The sequence below is a fragment of the Peromyscus eremicus genome, chromosome 8a, assembly GCF_949786415.1.
Source record: "Peromyscus eremicus chromosome 8a, PerEre_H2_v1, whole genome shotgun sequence".
NCBI lineage: Eukaryota > Metazoa > Chordata > Mammalia > Rodentia > Cricetidae > Peromyscus > Peromyscus eremicus.
The window spans coordinates 60,290,481-60,311,139 of record NC_081423.1 but is presented as its reverse complement, the minus strand read 5'-3'; the positions used below and the strand labels follow the sequence as shown (position 1 = coordinate 60,311,139).

Genomic DNA, 20,659 nt, shown 5'->3' with positions numbered 1-20,659 from the left:
CCATGAACTGTAAAAAAAAAGAATAGAAATATATATAGCATAACAAAAATAACCTTAAATTTGTATCAATATATAAAACTCCATACCAATGTAAAATATTTGATGTTAGTTGTTCAAAAGTAGACTCAATAATCCACCCTTTTATCCCATCATTTCTATACTATACCCCCTTTTTCCTTTCAGAAAGACATCCCTGAATCTAATCTCCTTTGTTCAGCTTTTTTCCTGACCATTACCAATAACAAATTGTAACCAACCCCCCTAAATGATGACAAACATCCATAACCCACTAAATGACCAAAACCAACCCACCCCACCTTTGGGAATGGGAGCATAGTGTTCTCTAAATCACTTCCTGTTATTTGGGGGCAACAGCATCTTTAGGAGGTCCTGGGAAAATTGGAATAATGGTCAAATCCTGGGAAAACTAGCCAAAACATTTGTTGTCCAGTCTCTGTGCAATGGGAAAGTAGAAGGCTTATTTGTAGTCCTGGCTAGAATAATCTGTGAGGCTGGGTCATCTTAGCCAGCAGCCTTGAAGCTGCTCTGGATGTAGAACTCTGAGGAAACTGCAACAGAGGCACTTTAGGAGCCTAGATCACCTGGGCCACCCATTTTCATTGGTGTCCGGTCCCTTTGCTCTGAAAACACACAAACCTTCAAAGGTAACATACATATCTTCATTAACATAAGTATGGACTGTGCATTGTACACAAGCAAGCCAAAGATAATTTTTTTGCTTTATGTTTCAGTAGGTGAAATATATGTCACCTGTCTTGTAGAGTTTTTCTAGGTTTATTTCTTTATGCCTGTAGCCAGGATTTTCAGGGGGTCTCTCCAATCAAACTTGATCTCTGTCAACCTTGAAGGAATCTACAGCTTTTCACTTTCTGTGGAAACAAAAGCATAACCTCTTCCCCAAAGCAATACATTTTCTGACTTCCATTTTAAAGTTAAGATATTCCTAAAGTATCTAGGCTGTTTAACTCAGCAGTCCCTTTTACAATCCCATGTCTCTCAGCAGCTGTCATTTACTCATCAACAATAAAAAAATTCAAAGTCAACAAGACACCATATAGGATCCAGACTTTCCGTGTATTTTCCATCTTTATGTGGTTTATCCTTTTTATATCATTTTATTCTGTCTTTAAAAGCTTTGTTTTAATATTTATAAACTATTTTTATGATTGTCTATACCCATTTTCTTTTATTTTTTAAGCCCATGCGTATTTTTTAAACACATTCTAACCTGTTTTTAGTTTTTTTCCCATCTGAACCTGTCTTTGCTGAGCACCTGCAGCGTTCTCTGATAGCGTGAGACAAATCCTAAATTGTTATATCAGCTGTCATATGGCTTAACTTAGTACAAGGTGCTGGTGGCTGGCTCTAGCCTGCAGGCAGCGGCCAGTAGCCATACCTCTGTATGCCAAGCATTGGACGGCCTGAGAGACTTCAGGACTAGAAAGTCACATCCAGCTCCTTGTGCAGAACTTCCTTAGCTTTCTCAGACCATATGTTTGGATACATGAGCCCCTGCATTAGATGCCATATGTAGACAGATTTTTCTTTTGGGCTGACAGCTCACAAAAAAAAACGACATGGAGACCTATGAATTATGGAAGCTTGGCCTTAGCTTAGGCTTGTCCCACTAGCTCTTATAACTTAAATTAACCCATAATTTTTAATCTACATGCTGCCACGTGGCTCATGATTTTGCCTCTCTTCCTACATGTCCTGCTTCTTCTGTGTCTGGCTAGCGACTCTGCCTTTCTTCTCCTCTGAATCCTTCTGTCCCCAGAAGTCCCACCTAAACTCTTCCTGCCTAGCTATTGGCCATTCAGCTCTTTATTAAACCAATCAGAGTGACACATCTTCACACAGTGTAAAGGAATATTCCACACCAGTTATATTTCAAAATTAGCTTACTAACTAGCAGGTTTTCATAAGGCTTTTCCACAAATTCTTAGTTTTGGTTAATTCCCCTATTGATCCCTCTTCTTCCCCATTCCTATGGCCACATCCTCACTTAGTCCTTTAATTCTCAGTATTCTCCCCCTCTTCTTTTTTAATTAAATTTTTAATTGACATAATTTTTATGCAATATATTTTGATCTTGCTTTCCCTTCCACAGATCCTTCCCACCCACCCAACTTTATGTTCTTTCTCTCTTTCTCTCTTTCAAAGAAAACAAGAAACAAAAAACAAAACAAGAAATGCGCAAAAAATCCCCACAAAAATGAAAATGAAAATAAACAAAAGACCAATAAAACAAAAATGCCAAACAACAGTCCACCAAAATGCCATCAAGTTCATGTTGTGTTGACCAGCTACTCCTGGGCATGGGGCTTTCCCTGGAGTGTGGTTGATATTCCCAGTGACACTGGTAGAATCTTTCAAGTTATCCCCTTACCTCTCCATGTGTACCATCCACACGTGTGAAAGAAATAAACGCATAAATAAAAAGTTGGAAACTGTGAAAACGAACTTCCCCTTTGCCGTGGGTGTCAGCTGCAGAGAGCTTCTTGGTTGGGGTGGGACCCTGGGTCCACCTCCCCTCTCAGTGTTGCAACCTCGTTTGGCTGGAACCCGTGCAGGTCCTGTGCATGCTGCCACAGTCTCTGTGGGTTCGTATGTGCGTCAGTCCTGTTGCATCTGGAGAGCACGGTTGCCTTGAAGTCAATGACTCTTAGATCCCTGCTTTCCTGAGTGGTATTTTTACAGTTCTCAACTGTTTGTTTGTTTGTTTGATGTGTGTGGATGGCACATATGGGCAGGTCAGAGGACAGCCTGCAAGAGCTGGTTCTTTCCTCTCACCATGTGGGCTCCAGTGACAGAACTCAGGCTGTGCACGCCTCTGCTCACTGAGCTAGCTCAGCAGTCCCCACCCCCCTCCTTTTTTTTTTTTTAACTAACTTTTAAAATCTCTTTTCCTGGCAAGTCTTTACCTGTCCTCCTTCGCTGGACCACACTCCTTCATTGCCTGATTTTGACTTCCTCCTCATTGCTTCTACCAGCAATACCCCAGAACACTTTGTAGTTCTGTTAATCACTTGAGCCAGCTTTATAAATTAACTTTTCACTTAAAACATGCCAGCCAGGAATGTGATCAAGGAACTTGATTATAAATTCAATGAGGTGTTTAGTCTATGGACAGTTTGTACCTGCATGACTTCATATATGTATTCTGCCAAGGAATTTATTCCCTCCCACCCCCCACCAAAATAATATAAATTGACTCTTTGTGGACTTTCCTGTTCTGGTACTTCCAATTTCTTTTCTATGTGTAATTCAGGGAAGTGTGTTCCATTTGTTGTTCTGAAAACATCATGGTTGCTCTTTATGATATCAAATGAGTTATGGTGCTCTTTATTTGAAAATCAAACATATTAAACCTTATATTCAGAATCACTCTTAACATAAATATGTTTATATAACACAACATATATATATATGTAATAAGTGTGAAGAGGAGCTGTTATTGCAGTTTCATCATGTCAAAAGAAGTGTCACAATCCTTGTTATATACTTGTCAAAATCTTGCCAAGTGGCTTCCAAAATGCACTTAAACTCTTGTCTTTGCATAGAAAATCCTGTGGTTGAATGTGCCATGTCAATTATTTATACCAGCCAATTTCTTTATGGGGCTATGAGATTGGTTTCCATTTTCAGAAATCCTTAAACAAACAAACAAAACCTATAGTTTGCCCAGCTCTGTTCATATTACACAAGCTCAAAGACTAGCGAGGCTCTGCAGGAAATGCCGAGTTCCTGTATCAACTGAAGTTCTGTTCCAGTGCTGTTTGCTGGCACTCTCCCTCTGTTTTTAAGCAGTTACGGTATGTGGAGAAATGCTGATAATAAAGTCAAGGCAGCTGAGCTTCAGACAGGACCTGTGTTTGAAAATAGCGTACAGCTTCTTGAACAACTTCCGGGCCAGTTTCAGCAGCTTAGCCAGCCGCCAGCCCCAGGGGTGTTAAGTTAGCAAAAGAGTCTGCTGAGGCTTGCGATAGTGGAGATTATTTAATTCCTGTTATACCTGTTATATACTTATCTAGATCCTCTACGAAGTCTGCCTAGCAATAGACCATGTACTAAGTGCAGGAAATGACAAATGTCGTGCTGAAAGTCTAGACCTTTCAAACTATGAACACGGAATTCCTCCACATGCCTTCCTATTGAGTTGAAAGTATTCATGCCTCAATAACATATGAGCAGAACTTAATGCTGATAAACTCACCTAACAACGTGACCTTCATGCCATCATTTTGGTAGCTTTTCTCTCCATTTCCTCTTTTTTCTTCTAGTTTTGCATTTTTCTGCAGCCATTTCCTTTCCTGTATCTCTCTTGATCATCCCCCCTCCCTCCACTTCCCTCTTTCTGTTAGTTCTCCCCTTCCTCCCCTGCTATTTCCTTCTACTGGTCAGGACCCTGGTAATATCATGATATTGAATTAAGGAATGTAGTTCAGTTTTCATTTATTTGTTTGTTTTTGAGACAAGATCTCACTATATAGCTCTGGCTGGCCTGGAACTTACTATGTAGACCAGGCTGGCCTGGAACACACAGAAATCTGCCTGCTGGTGCCCCCCAAGTGAAGTGCTGGGATTAAATATATGTGCTATCACACCTAGCTGTAGAAGTAACCGTCTTATTTAATAAAAAACACAGAACCAATGCAAAAAAGAAAGCCAAGAGGTCAGAGCTAAGAGCTAAAAACCTTACCCTTCCTCTCGCAGTGGTCCTACCTCTCCAAAAGAGACCTACTTCCTGTGTGTCTGTCTTTATAAAGACTTTCTGTTCTGCCTTCTCATTGGTTGTAAACCCAACCACATGACTGCCTTGTCACTGCCTGTCTGTACAGACCTCCAGGTCTTCTATGGTTGGTATTGAGATTAAAGGCATGTGTCTCCATGCTGGTTGTATCCTTGAACACACAGAGATCTACCTAGCTCTGCCTACCAAGTTCTGGGATTAAAGGTGTGCGCCACCACCGCCCAGCTTTTGCTATGGCTCTAATAGCTCTGACCTCCGGGCAACTTTATTTATTAACATACAAATCACGTTTTAGTACAAATAAAATATTACCATACCTAGCAATGTATTTTTTTTTTACTTTAAACAAGTTAATACACATGGGTGACTTTTGCAAATTATAAAAAATGATGTAAATGTAGTATATTAACACTATACAAGATAACAATATACTTCATTTTAAAAAACAATAAAAATACAAAATGACTTTTAAAAAAGTTGACTAGTGGCTAGAAAGATGAAGGTTTGCACATTAGGAAAGAGCCTGAAAGTTTCCTAATTGATCCTGAAAAACAACTCTAGTGCTTCGAAACTACATTGTGCTAAGGCTCTAAACTAACTTGCCCTTGGGGCACTTCCATAACTTGTGATACTTGAATTCCAAAGTCACCTGGTGAGAAGACAGCTTCAGATAGAACCCTGATTTATTGACCCTTCTATTGCTGTGTCTCCTTTTCTTTCCTTGATTTTTATGGCTCCAAAAGAGACGTGTTTAACTAGAGTCCTAACCAAGCACACATATCCTCCATTCTGTGCATCAGCGGGGGCAATTCAAGCACTAGGATTATTGCTTAGCAACCTAGAATGGCCTGCCATGGGAGGGGAGCACTAGCAGGCTGCAATGAATAGAGAGAACACCCTAGTTTATTTGTGGGTTTATTAACAAGCCATTATAGAGCGGTAGGTACTAAGTAGCTTTCTTTCTTTAGCACTACCCTTAAATCAAGCAAGGGCGTACATTCTTTGGCTTGTGCTAGACAGATTAAGGGGAAAGCAAGTACCTTCAAGCCTGCAGAACTGAAAGAATTGCTCTTTCATACCGTTTTAAAGGTAAAAATAAAAGAATTATATACTATAGGTATTATGACTAGTTTATTTTTGTTTTCTGTGGCTGTGTTAAGAATACCCTGACACAGGACACTTGAGGGGGAGAGAGTTGGGTGGCTCACTATTTCAAGTTACAGTCTGTAGAAACGTCAAGGTGCAGGACCTCCAAGCAGCTGGTCATATCACATTCACAAGGAAGAGCAGAGAAGCAATGAAATTAAAGCATGAATTCCAGGGCTCAACTGGCCTTTCCACTCTTACATAGCCTTGGATCCCAGCCTAGGAGTGACCACCCACAGTGGCCAGGCCTTCCCACCTCATTATGCAACCAAGACAACCCCTCACAGGCATGCCCAGAGGTCGAAGTAGTTCCAGATTTTGTCAGGTTGGCAATCAACTCTGACCATCAGAGTGACAAAACACAGTGCAGACATACCCTACCTTCTCCTCTACCAAGTGACCACTTTATGTGCAACTCCAACTGACATACGAGAGAGAGCTGTAATCCTACCCCTCCTTGACTTCCTCTGATTAGAATAAGTGATTTGACCACAGAAGAAATAAAAACCTGAAGAAGATTCATAAATACCATCCACCATTGGACCCAGGACATTCGATAGATGGGCTTTCAAGGGTTTTCTTACAGGCTATTTGATTTTTTCCTTGGGAAAAAGGATAAAATTTATCCTTCAGAGTATTGATTTTTCTGCAGTTTTTTTTTTTAAAGCAGCAAAGCCTTTTTCCAATGAAATCTTATAATGCTCTCCGATTATGTGAAATAAATTGAAGCAGAGCTGCTCTGGCCACAAAGGAGCTTCAGGTCCTGTGGATTCTGGAGCTCCCCTGAGCAGTACAACTCAAAAAGCCACTCTCCCACATCGGGGACTCTTTTTCTTTCTTTTTTTAAAGGTTTTTTATTATTTTTTCAAGTGTATGTGTATTCATGTCTGTGTGTGGGCATGTGCATGTGAGTGAAGGTACCTGAGGAGGCCAGAGTTTTAGGTCTCCTAGAACTGGAGTTATAGGTGGTTATGAGCCATGCAACATGGATGCTGGGAGCTGAACTGGGGTCCTCTGCAAGAGCAGTACATGCTCTTAACCACTGAGTCATTCATCTCTCCAGCCCCTACAACAAGAACGCTTACTCTTGTAGATGATGACTGGAATAAGTGGTTTTTACCAAGGAGGAAATAAGAACCCAAAGGAAGGCTCGCAAATCCCATCCACCATTGGACCCAAGATGCTCCAAAGATGAGCTTTCAAGGGTTTCTACGAATTGATACCAACCACTCTGGAAGTAATTGAATAATATTTCTTGCAAGTGAAATGCTTGTACTTGTGACCCTGTGTTTTGATACTTCTTGTTACTTAAAAAAAAAAAAAGACAGGCTAGGGTAACTTTAAACAGCATGAATTCAACTTAAAAACAGGATAAATTTACTATTAACAATTACGGAGGCTGGAAAGTCTAAGGTCAAGTAAGGCACAAACAGATTTGAAATCTATTTCAGGGTTTAGTCTTTGGTTCCAACACGGCACATGGAATGCAGTATCCTCTGCAGGAGATGAGCACACTGTATCTTCAAGTGACACAGCAGACAAGGGCCCAGCTAGTTCTCTAGCCCACCTAATATTTTTTCATTTTTATTTTGTATGTTAGTGCCTGTGTGAGTCTGTATGTCCCATGCATGTGCAGGTACCTGGGGAGACTAGAAAAGGACATTGGGTACCCTGGAACTGGAGTTACAGGCAGTTGTGAGCTCTCCATTGTGGATGCTGGGAACTGAACCTGGGTCATTTGCAAGAATAATAAATGCTCTTAACCAGTGAGCGGGCTCTTCAGTGTCACTCTAGCCCTTCTGTAGGGTATTAATTCTTCCTTGAGGGCAGTCTTCCCCAGAGTCCCCACCTTTTAATACTGTCGTGTTGGATCTTAGGCTCTGATATACAGATTTTGCAGGGACACAAGCACACATACTGAGCACCCTGAATAACAATATCAGTAACAGGGGCTGGCAAGAAGGCTCATAGATAAAGATCCCTGCCTTTAAGGCTGACCACCTGAATTACATCTCCGGAATCCACATGGTGGAAAGGAAGAACCAAACGCTGTTCTCCGACCTCCGTGAGCGTACCACAACTATGTCACCCTCCACACACACTCACAAAATAAATAAAAGTAAAAAAAAAAATCTTGGTAATATCCCTTAAAGAAACACATATAGAAAAAGATACATGCAATAATTTTTGTAGTAGGATTATTTATTATAAGAAAAAAAGCTAAAAATATCCCAATAGCTAACAAAATGAGAATGGATAAATACATTGTGATACAGTCATATAATAAAATATTATCCCACGGTGAAAAATCAAATGAAGTAGCTATACTTATCAATGTAGATAAATTTTCTAATTATAACATCAAGCATAAAAAGGCCATAGAATATATATGATATTAAATAGTTATATAAAATTAAAAGTGAGAACAATCAGCTAGACATAATAAAATATATCAAAATACATGGAGATGATGAACATAAAATTTAGAATAGCATTTTTCTCAAAGTAGAAATAAATGATAAATATTACTATGTAGGTAATTTTTCTTAAGCTAAAATTAGATATATGTCTATATATCATCTTTGCAAGTCTGAATATTTCCAAATAAAAACAGGTTTTTGAATAGCCACTACTAGGAAGTTATGGAGGCTCTGTGTCTTGCCATTTCATTGCAATTGTAGTATCTGTTGGGAGTTATTACTAATTAAAACATGTCTCAATAGCTACTTTTCCATCATATTAGAAATTAGTATAGACAAATTTTCAGATATGTTTCTATTTTCTCCTACATCCACAAAATAACAGAAGCAAGACGAAGTAGCATAGCAACACGTAGCCATGATGCTGATGTGGGCACCTGCGTTCTTTTTCAGTGGATAATACCTAAAAAGACCCCCAAAGTACTTCATCTCCACAGCTGTGTCAGAAAAAAAAAAAACCCAAACCCTTAAGATTCCCACTAATTCTTCCATCCCACTCACTCCAGCAATCACTGGAACAGAAGAAAATATCTAGTAGCTCACTGTTCAGAGTGTGAGCTAGACATGTCCTGGGAACCCAGGGCTAAGCCAGTTCTACCAGAATCAAAGCCTTACAAGTCTCTGTGCTGATGTCATGAAAAAATGGCTTGCTTTCATTCTCAGTTACACTTTCAAAATTGCTTAGTTATATGTGTGTATTCTGCTCCACACTCACATGAGTATATTTTATATTTTTTTATCTTTTACATCAAGTCCATGACCCATCATTCCTTCATTTTAGCAACATTTCTTTTCTTCTCTGAGTCATCTTAGCTCAGTCCATCTCCCCAGATGCTCAGGACCATGATCCAATCTCCCTCCTGTATCTTCTGTTTTTCTCTCTCCTTTACCTCCTGCTTCTCAGTCTCTAGTACACTCATCCGAAGGAAGGAAAGAAGGAAGATGGGGAAGGGAGGAGGCAATGAGGGACGAAGGGAGGGTGGGAGAAAGGGACGGGAGTTGGAGTTGGAGGTCAACCTTGTCTCAGAGACAGGGAGTGCACAGAGTCGCAGCAAGTCAATTATTTAATAAAGGCACTGAGTAGCTCACTGGCTTCTGATTATGTCAATAGTGTACCAGACTTTTTCTTTTGGGCCACCAACCAGCTTCCAAATCATGACACAGAGACTTATTTTTAGATTTGAATGCTTGGCCTTAGCTTAACTCTTTTCTGGCTAGCTCTTTTAACTTAATCTGTTTTTCTTTGTCTACCTTTTGCCTCTAGGCTTATTAATGTTCTTCCTTCTGTATATCTTACATTCACTGCTTCTCTAATGTCTGGCTCACTGGCTGGTGTCTGCCTTGCTTCTTGCTCCACACAGGTTCCCTCCTCCTTCTCTCCTTCTTCTCATTCTTCCCCTCTTTTTCCTTCCTTCTCCTCTTCTTGCTCTTTGCCCTCTTCCCTGGATTTCTTCTCCTATTTATTCACTCCACCCACCAGCCCCGCCTATTTCTCTCTCCTGCCTAACTATTGGCCATTCAGCTCTTCGTTAGCCCAATCAGGTGTTTTAGGCAGGCAAAGTAACACAGCTTCACAGAGTTAAACAAATGCACCCTAAAAGAATGCAACACATCTTTGCATCATTAAACAATATTCCACAGCATAAATGGATGTAACACATCTTAAACTAATATTCCACAATATAATAGCAAATGTTTTTATGGTTCAAATGATTGTTCTCAGGATTTTTGTTTTGATTGTGCTCCAGTAAACCATGTAAACGGATATAAAACAATTTTGAGGCTTTGTTGTTGTTAAATATATTCTAAAGTCATCAATTAAACTCTATTTATAGTGTTTCTTAATTAAAAAATTACATATATGTGTATCTGTGTGTGGGTATGTGTACATGAGTGCAGGAGCCCACAGATGCCCACAGACTCTCTGGAGCAGTAGGTCCAGGTCCCGGGGAGCTGCATGGTGTTGATGCTGGGAACCCACCAGGGTCCTCTGCAAGAGCAGTATCAACTCTTAACCACTGAGCCATCTCTCCAGCCCCCTACTTCTAGTATTTCTTACGTTTAACTTTTTTTCTTCTCAGATGAGGACTCCCATGCAGCTTTCAGGAATGTTGTGTTTCGAAAACCTGCACAAGTGATTCTTGGTTTAGATGAATACGAACTGAGGTTAAAAACACAACAACCATGGAAGAAAAATTTTCATGAGATAGTAGAAGCAAGAGCCCAGGTCATGCAGCAGAATGTGTTAGAAAAGGATAGCCTGAAGAAGGAACAAGAAAAGAAGACTGCAAAAAATCTCCCTAGGGATGACTTGGCCAAAGAGTGGTTTAATATTGAAAGCATGACACTAAGTCCCCGGGCATACTTGCTGGACAAGCTTCTACCCACCTTGATTCCGGGAGTAGAACACATGTTAATGCAGGTAGAAAAGAAGAAACTCTTGAGCCGAGCTGATATCCCAACCAAGTTTGATCCAATTAATTACCTGGGGGAATATTTAATGAGAAATAATACTCACTATATCAAAGACCCAGGAATGTCTGGTTACCAGAGGGTCATGAAAGAAGTCACAGAAAAGCTGAAGATACATGTTCCTGGTACAATCAGCAACAGGTACAGTTTGTTGAATATTCAGCTGGTGATCTGTCTCTTTGCATTGAAAAGCTAATAGAACAATCATGTGAATGCAAACAGGACTTGAAAGAAATGATTTTATAGTTAACCAAGAAGCATTTGGGAGCTGAGGTAAATTTAGTTTCTTTTTAATAATTCTGGGTAGAAAAATTATTTCCTGTAACATACATTTTTCTTTTATGCAGTTAGTATGTGGGTGGTGCACATACCCGTGGTGCAGGTCAAAGGACTACTTGTGGGAGTCAGTTCTCATCTTCCAGCTTCTTGAGGCAGGGTCTCTCTTGTTTCTGCTGCTGAGCTATGTACTCCAAGCAAATTCAAGGTTACATAGTAAGGCTCTGTATTAGTGAGTTCCTACTACGTGCTTCACTTTTTCAAAGCGCTGTAAGGACTAATGAATTTTTTAAAAGTTTATTTTCAAAGCACTGCAAGGACTGAAGAATTAAAATAAGTTTATTTGTTTTGTTTTGTTTGTTTTTTGAGATACAGAGTTTTGCTTTGAAGTTCAAACTGGGCTTAAATTCACTATGTAGTCCAGGTTGGTCTCAAACTCGATGGAATGCTCCTGCCTTAGCCTCCCAAGTGCTGGGATTATAGGCCTGCACCAGCACACCTAGCTAGTTACTTGGATCTGATTGTCACATTAGGACTTCAAGTATATATTTGTGTCTGTATTGGACTCTGCACTGGAGAGTAACTTAATTCAAAAGTCAAAATATATATTTTAAAAAAGTGTACTTAAGTAAGCCAGGCGTGGTGGTGCATGCCTTTAATCTTAGCACCCAGGAGTCAGGGACAGGTGGATCTCTGTGAGTTTGTGGCCAGCCTGGTCTACAGAGCAAGTTCCAGGAAGGCCAGAGCTACATACTGAGACCTTGTCTGAAAAAATAAAATAAACAAAAAACAAAATAATGAAAATAAAATTGTACAGTAAAGCTAGGTGGTGGTGGCACATGCCTTTAATTCTGCCCTCTGGAGCAGGGGCAGGTGGAGCTCTGTGAGTTCAAGGCCATTCTGGTCTACAGAGCGAGTTCCAAGACAGCCAGGGCTACACAGAGAAATCTTGTCTCAAAAAAACCAAAACAACATTTATCTTTTGTTATGCAGCTAGATTTAACTTTTATTTTATAGCATCCCATTTTGAGTCAGTCACTTATTAAAATATTACAAGAATTTGCCCACATATTCTTCTGCTCCTGTGGGTTTTTGTTTGTTTTGTTTTTTGGGGGTTTTTGTTGTTGTTGTTTTTTTTGAGACAGAGTCTCACTATGCAACCCTGATTAGCCTGGAACCTGCCATGTAGACCAGGCTGGCTTTGCTTCCTAAGTCCTGGAATTAAAGACATGCACCACCACACCCAATTATGATACTAATTTTTATTTTAAATATATACAAATATAAAATAAATTTGTAATTTATGCTAGTTTAAAATGTAAGATGTAGATACAACTTTATTCTTTTACAAATGACTAGTTAGTAATCCCAATAAGACTTACTGAAACATCCCCGCACCCAGCCAATGAACATCTTTAACAAGGACAAGCATTTCTGCAATTGCTATTTGACATTTACTTATCTTCTTCTGTATCTATCACTGTTGCCTTAAAGTTTTCATGTGTATACATATCCGTATTCCTTCTTCAATTTGTTGCAGGTTATCTTATACATTTTTGTTGGTATTATAAGTGGGCTTCTTCTTTCGGTACATTTTCGGGGGTCTGGAAGTAATCTGAAGAAATGAAAGCTATTAATTTCTATATACTTTTGTTCTCTGTTGCCTTACTGAGTTTTCTTATAGTAAAATTGAATTGCTAAATTGGGTTTTCTAGGGAAACAACTATGCTGTTTTCAAACAATAGTCTTCCTTTTTATTCTCAATTTTTATGCCTCTAACATCCTTCTCTTATCTAGTTGCATTGACTATTACACCTAATTCAGGGTGCACAACAGTGGCTGTGTGCACATTCTTGTCTTTAATACTTTAGTAGAAATGGTTCTCATGTTACTGCTTCACCATCAACAACTTACTTTGTATGTGGGTTCTATTCTATTTGGACCTAAAATCAAGTATTTTCTTACAATAAAAATAATATGTAGGACCGGGCAGTGGTGGTGCACGCCTTTAGTCCCAGTACTCGGGAGGCAGAGGCAGGTGGATCTCTGTGAGTTCGAGGCCAGCCTGGTCTACAAAGTGAGTTCCAGGAAAGGCGCAAAGCTACACAGAGAAACCCTGTCTTGAAAAACAAAACAAAACAAAAAATGTAGGGTCCTAGTTGAGGAGCTGTTGATAGTTGATGGTTTCTGGGTTTGGGGACACAGTTTTCTTAAGGATGTGGCCCCTTTTAGGTTATCCATGGGATGGTCCCACACTTGTGAGTATATGGGCATCACCAACTGGACTCAATGTATTTTCTATATATGTGGAACATGAAATTGGATGGGGTGAGGTGGGAGTGGAGCTGGGAGGAGTTAGGGGAAGGCATTAGGGGTAAATGTGATTAAAATACCTTTTATACATGTATGCAATTCTTGAAGAATTAATGAAAAATAGTATATTAAAAATTATTTAGGGGCTGGTGATTAATTAGTTCAAGGCAGAGCATTTGCCTAATAAGAATACTCTGGCCTCAACCTTATAGATACTAGGATTATAGATATGTATCATGGTGCCAGCTTTTGGATTTTTTTTTAACTCTGAAAATTTGGGCTCTTAATAAAATTGACATAGCTATTGGTTTGCCTTATCCTATAATTTATATAGGATAGCCTCAAAATAATAATGAAACAAACCTATGTTTATAAAAACTAGTTCAGTTTTTAGATTTACCCAAAGCTATTTATATATTAAATGAACTCACATAGAACCGAAGAAAGCTGGGCATGGTGACTCATGCTTATAATCACAGCATTTGAGAAAGTAAAACAGTAAGATCGCCATAAGTTTGAGGCCAGCCTGAGCTACGTAGCTTGTTTCAGGAAAACAAGCCTGGACTACAGAGTAAGACTTCATCTCAAAGAAAACAACAACAAAAACAAGCTCTGAGGAAACTAGGGTATGTTTATTTGTTTTATGCGTATAAATGTTTTGCCTGTATGTATGTCTGTGCACCACGTGTGTACCTGGTGCCCATGAATGCCAGACAGGACGTTAGATCCCCTGGAACTGAAGTCACAGATGCTTATGAGCCTCCATGTGGGAATAGAACCTGGGTCCTCTGGAAGGGCGGTCAGTGCTCTTACCCTTTGAGCCATTTTTCTAGCCCCAGAAATCAGGATTTAAAATCTTTTATTTTTTACTGAGGAAAATTTTTTACTTTGTTAACAGCTTATTTTTAATTAGTATACATAATAGTGGGTTTCCTTATGATATTTTCACACATCCATATCCCACACTTTGTTCTACCCATCCCCTCCTTACTTGCCCTTGTTTTTTTCTCCCTCCCAGTTAGTTCCACTCCTCCTCTGAAATAGATAAAAACCTTTTTAACCCATGACTCAAAATCAAGAAATATTGGTACATTTGGTTACATAAATACTGAAATATTTTTGTTTGGCAAATTGCGTCATGACTACTCAGTAGTGCTGTTCTTGTACAAAAACAGTCAGAGACAATATGTAAATGAGTCAGCATGGCTGTGTGCCCTTGAAACTTTATTTATGGGTCATGAAATTTGAATTTCACATCATTTTCACATGCCACAAAATATTATTATTCTTTTGGTTTAAAAAAAAAATACCACTTAGAAATCTATCTAGCAGCTTTCTAGCCACATAAAGCCAACCTGTGAGTCGGCTGGGTTTTGCTTACTGAGCCCTACTGTAAATGATATTTATGAGGCCTCTCCAAGATGTCAAGAGCAGTGAACTTCAAATCTCAGAACCTCTCCCCAAATTTCCATAGTTTTCTCTGAATGTCTTCTGGTATGCAGACCTATACCAAAATTGATTTTAAAAATCCTAAAATTCTTTGTATCTTGTTTAGTATCTTCTCTATATGGTAAACAACTAATTATATATGTCTGTATATGTAATTTTATTATTTATTTATTTATTTATTTATTTATTTATTGGTAGTGCTGAAGTTGGAACCCTGAACCTTGAGGATGCTAGACAAGCACTCTGCCACTGAGCTACACCCCTAAGCCCTAATAAATCTTTTGAAATTATGCATATGTATAGCATATACATTATGCACAGTGTAGAGAACTCCTAGGTTTTACATGTGTATTTTTGTTTGCTCTCTGTTGCTATGATAAAACACTCTGACAAAAATCGACTTAGCAGAAAAAGAGGGCTTTTTTGGCTTACACTTGCAGATCACAATCTGTCATTGAAGAAAGAGCAGGAACTCAACCCGGAAGCACAAGAAGACACTATGATGGAACAAGGCTTGCTGTCAGAAACAAGGGAGGAACATTTCTCACTGTCTGGCTTGTTCTCTAGCTCATGCTAAGCTCCCTTTTTTATACATCTCAGAACAGCCTGCCCAAGGAATGGTACCACCTTCACTGGGCTGTGCTCTCCTCTGCCACTTAACAAACAAGATAATCCCACTGACCTCTCTGATCTAGACAGCTCCTCAGCTGAACTTCTCCTTTGAAGTGACTCTAGGCTGTGTCGAGTTGACCTCTGAAGAGAACCAGTGCATTGTGGAAGTGAGACTTTTATTTTAAGTAGAAACAATGGTTTAGAAAGTGTGATTTCCTACTTAGGACATCAAAATCACCTAGGGTGCTTGGTTAAAAGTAAAGACTCCCTGGATTTTCTTCTCAACACCCACATGCCCCAAATATTCAGATTCCTACATTATTCCTCAGATTTTTCTGAATCAGATCATCAGGAAAATTTTTAAAATAAATCCTACTGGAAGTTATCAGCCAAAAAGCAACCAAATGAAGAGATCTTTAGAACTAGTGAGAAGTTCCACCAGCATGCAGGAAGCAATATCGTTGAATTTAACAAATAGTTCAAAGAACACTTCTCTTCACCATCTGTTCTGAGCAACGTGTTAGGTTGCATCTAGAACTATTCACATTTGAAAAAAAAAAGATGTACAAACAACTTGGGAACTGATGTCAAGGCTATAAATCAAAAACTTGACAAGCCCTTCCTCCTGTCAGAGAGATATGTAAACTTCAAACAGTACATAAAACTCTAGGCATTTGTCATTTATCAGAAGGTATAATAAGAATAACAAATGGACACATCAAGTCCCTGGCCTAGGTTCCTTTGCCAGCCAATGACATGACGAGTGAAGACAAGTTTGACTAATGTTTCCAGAGCTGAGAATTTGGATGTTTCAGACTTTCTTGAGGTGTAGTAAGAGTCTTAGTTCCTTTATTTGTGTGTACGTGTGTGCCTGTATGTAAGCCCATACACTATGTAAGTGCATGTGCCTTTGGAGACTAGAAAGAGTGTTGAATTCCTTGGCACTAGAGTTATAGGCAGTTATGAGCTACCTGGTGTGGGTGCTGGGAACTAAACCCCAGTCTTCTGCAAGAGCAGCCCGCACTCTTAACCACTGAGTCATCTGTCCGGCCTCACCTCGTTTCTACTGGAGCAACAGTAGGAATTCTGTGAAAGAGTTAAAGTAATCAAAGGCTTTTTTTGTCTGCATCGCTAGGATTAGAACTTCATCTCCCTCTGGCCAAAGTCCAAAATCTGTTGTATGCCGGCAACGACAACGCCAGGCATTTTAGCTTATTCAGACAGCCCACGGGCGCTTTTCAACAGAATGTTCTGCTCCCAGTGCCTACTGACTTAAAGCTCAGATACTCAGCAATCTTCATAAAATTAGTTCTGATTTAAAATTCTTTGACCTCTGTCTTATGTTTTCTCGATCTATTACAGACTCTTGGCAAAGGAATGAACATTTTCCTTATTTCTATTCATCAAAAGTAGGCCAAATGTTTGTTGGTTTGTCAAGAGTTTAACTTCTGGTGACAACATTAAAGTGACTTGGACTTAAAATTTTCATCTGTTTTCTTCCCAGGAGAAATGGGGATTAATTCATCTCTGGTGTCTCATAGCAATAGACTGAGCAGACCTTCTTTATTTATGTAGAATAATTTTTATGGTGGCAGCCATTCACTTGAAAAATACAGCATTTCTGCTGCCTGGTGGTTTTACATACACAATATAATGCACTGCTTTTTATCAGGTTTCTGAAAGGTAGATGTAGGGTCCAAGTGGACTTTGATTTTCAGCCTTGCATGCAAATTTACAAAGCCATAAAGCAGGTGGGATTTGTGCTGCTTGCTCTTGTATCTTTATTGTTCTTGTATCTTTTCCTTCTGACTCTGGTTCCTCTAGTACTAGGGGATTTATATGTGAAAGTTTCTTTCCTCTGTTTTGTGACTTGATAATGCAAAATATTTGCCCTTAAAATAAGATTTGAAATGTTTAGTAGCCTGGGAGTTACATGTACTTGTAAATGTGTTAGAATTTGTAAAACTAGGCACCAAAAACAGTCAATTACACTATATAACATTTTTAACTAAAGAATTTAAAATAATAAAAGGGAAGCTTATTAATACTAGAATTGCAGATTATTCCAAAGAGGCAGAGTCTATTTCTCAATCAGTCTTGACATATAAGATCCTAGGATGCCAGTTCAAATGCTCAGAAAAGTAGGTAGGTCTGAGAGTCTTTAGTGCTGGGTGTGGCAGCTCATACCTGTAATCTCAGCACTTGTGAGGCTGAACAAATGAATCAACACTTGGATCTTTTCATTCTCCTAGCATTTGGTGTTGATTTCATAGTCTGAGGGATATCTGCTCTACTCTGAGGTATCTTTGGAGAATTTTTTTAGTGAATTATCTTTATTAACCTTATGCATTAATGATAGGACATTTATTCCATGAAGAGAAATAATCATAAAAAGATATTCCAAAGTATTACATTATCTATCACAGCTATATAAAGGAGAAGAACAAGTCAGTATAAATGCTCAAATTAGAGATACACAAACCAAGTACAATTTTAAGGGGAGAAAGATGCAAGCCTTTATCTTATTTATTATAATTTTCTACAGATTACTCCTGTGCAATATTCAAGTAATTTACACGGACCATGTGCCAAAATCCGTTATGTATTTTTCTGCTGGAATGTGATATATGCAAAAGATTCTAAGATTTACCTCACAGTACTTATATTTTGTATTTCACACACCAAAATGCCTCAAAATGTCTAACTCATCTTTACAATTTCCAGCGCTAGGACTTGGCAATAGACAGGATGTATTTTTTCCTCAGTACAGGCTTTCCTCAGTTGCCAGGAGACTGGCTTCCTAGACAGCTGTCTGCTCACACTCCACACCAGCTGCCACCTCTTTCCTGAGCCAAATTGAAACAACATTAGGAGAGGAAATCCTGCAGGTGCTTCTCCACAGGTGATATTAGTAATATTACCTTGTCAATTTGTACTGGAAAACAGATTTTATCATTCCAGTAAATCATATTTTACCAAAAGTAAGGATAATACTTTTAATGGTATTTGAATTTCTGTTATACCAAGTGGTATGTAGTAGGGTTTTATCCAAAAAAATCCTAATTTTGTTCAACCTGAAGCATAGCAATTTATAAATTCTAGTTAGTTTAGCATGCATGTATAAATGACATTCTGGGCATGCATATCCCATTGTAACTTTAAAAGTCAGCTGTGTATAGGGTAGGGCTGTGGTTCATTTGGTAGAATGCTTGCCTTGCATTCATGAAGCTTGGGCTCAATCCCCAGGACCCCATAAATTTGTCATGGTGGTGTGTGCCTATAATCCCAGCACTTGGGAAATGGAGGCAGGATAATCAGAAATTCAAGATCATCCCTGGCTTTGAGGACAGTCTAGAATACATGACTTCCAGTGTCAAAGAAAAAAAAGCTACTTATGGACTGCAAAATCATAGTCTCCTTAAATTATATTCCAACTTTCTAAACCTCATCCTGCAACTTGATGTTGAATGAATTTTTGGCATAGAGCATTCCTATTGTTAAAGAGATTGAAATAGTCCAGAGTCAATTTCTCTCCAGCTAGAGCTGTATACCTGGGCTAATGACTGATAAGGTCTGGTAGTGTGAGTGTAATTGGCCCTCATAAACTCATAGGGAGCGGCACTATTAGGAGATGTGGCTTTGTTGGAGTAGGTATGTCTTTGTTGGAGGAAGTGTGTCACTCTGGAGGCGGGCTTTTAAGTCTCATATATGCTAAAGCCACACCCAGTGTCTGTCTCAGAACACTTCCTGTTGCCTGTGAGTCAAGCTGTTAAGAACTCTCAGCTCCTTCTTTAGCACCACACCTGCTTGCATGCTACTTTGCTTCCCGCCATGACAATAGTGGATTAAACCTCTAAACTCTAAGCAAGCCCTAATGGAATGTTTTCCTTTATAAGAGTTGCCGTGGTCATGGTGTCTCTTCATAGCAATAGACACCCTAACTAAGATGTAAGGTGAGATGGTCCTGGAGTAGAAACACCGAAGACTACCTAAGATGTACAGGAATTCTTACGATTTTCTACTTCATTTTGTTAATTCAATTTTCAAAGGAACATAAGCTTTGTTTATTTATAGCAGAGGCTCCAGCCTCTAAGGCCATACATACTATTGCCTTGATTTTTTAAATATTCTCTCCTAGCCTGGTCCTGTACCATCAAACCAGATACTTTGTTATCTCACTCCAGTCCTATGTAGAATATCCTTACTCTAGTGTCCTCTGCCTTGCTCTCACTTCCCCAGTAGAGTGGCTCAGCCACCTCGTATAGAAATAGGAAATGCTTACCACAAATGCCAGCTTCAAAACTTAGCCATGCTGTGTAGGAGGTACCCAGCACACAATGATAGTAAATTTAGCCCTGACTACTATCCACTGCAGCCAGATAGGCTGCATTCTTTCTGCACGTTTTTACTATTTCATACAGAGCAACTCACTAATCCTCTTGTGGAATCCAGAGTGCCAGTTTTCTTTGCCTAAACATTTTAGTCCTCATTTCTCTGGCTGCTTAATTTCTCCCATCCTCCGGGAATTCCCTTGAGTACCTTCCATCACACCTGCTCTGGATCTATCGGTGCTGCTTCTGCGTATTGTGGAAGTGCTTGTAGGCCCATGTCACCCTCGAGTACTGCGAATTATTCATGTCCTTACAACCTCTTGGAATACACGGCAATTTTTTTTATCAAAATATTATTAGACACTAGACATGTGCCTGGTGATTGTGACTCAGTAAACGTTCTTAGGTAAGTTAGTATTTTGAACTTATTGATGGGTCTTTCCTGCATGGATATTGAGTCATACCTCATGGAGAAAATACAAACTTTGGTTATCATGAAGAACACACCTTATACCATGATTTTATTTTGTTTTATTTTACATGTATGAGTGTTTTGCCTGCGTGTATGTCTGTGCACTACATGTGTACCTGGTGTCCACGGAAGCTAGTAAAGGGTGTCAGATCCCCTGGAACTGGAGCTGTAGATGGTTGTGAGCCTCCATGTAGGTTTTGGGAGTTGAACTAGGTTGCTCAGGGAGAGCATCCAATGCTCTTAACTGCTGAGCATCTCTCCAGCCCTACCACATACAATGAAAATCTGCAAATGCATTAATTTGTCCACATATATTCTCATCACTTCCCACACA

General features: G+C 39.2%; 1 protein-coding gene across 2 annotated transcripts in view; it reads left to right on the top strand.

Moving 5' to 3' along the window:
• The window catches only part of Efcab5 (EF-hand calcium binding domain 5), a 112,703-nt gene that overhangs the window by 4,420 nt on the left and 87,624 nt on the right, over positions 1-20,659 (top strand). For both annotated transcript variants that reach the window (XM_059271249.1, XM_059271248.1), the window contains exon 4: positions 10,482-11,013. In XM_059271249.1, coding sequence (XP_059127232.1) covers positions 10,482-11,013 — 532 coding nt within the window. The remainder of the gene's footprint in view (positions 1-10,481; positions 11,014-20,659) is intronic.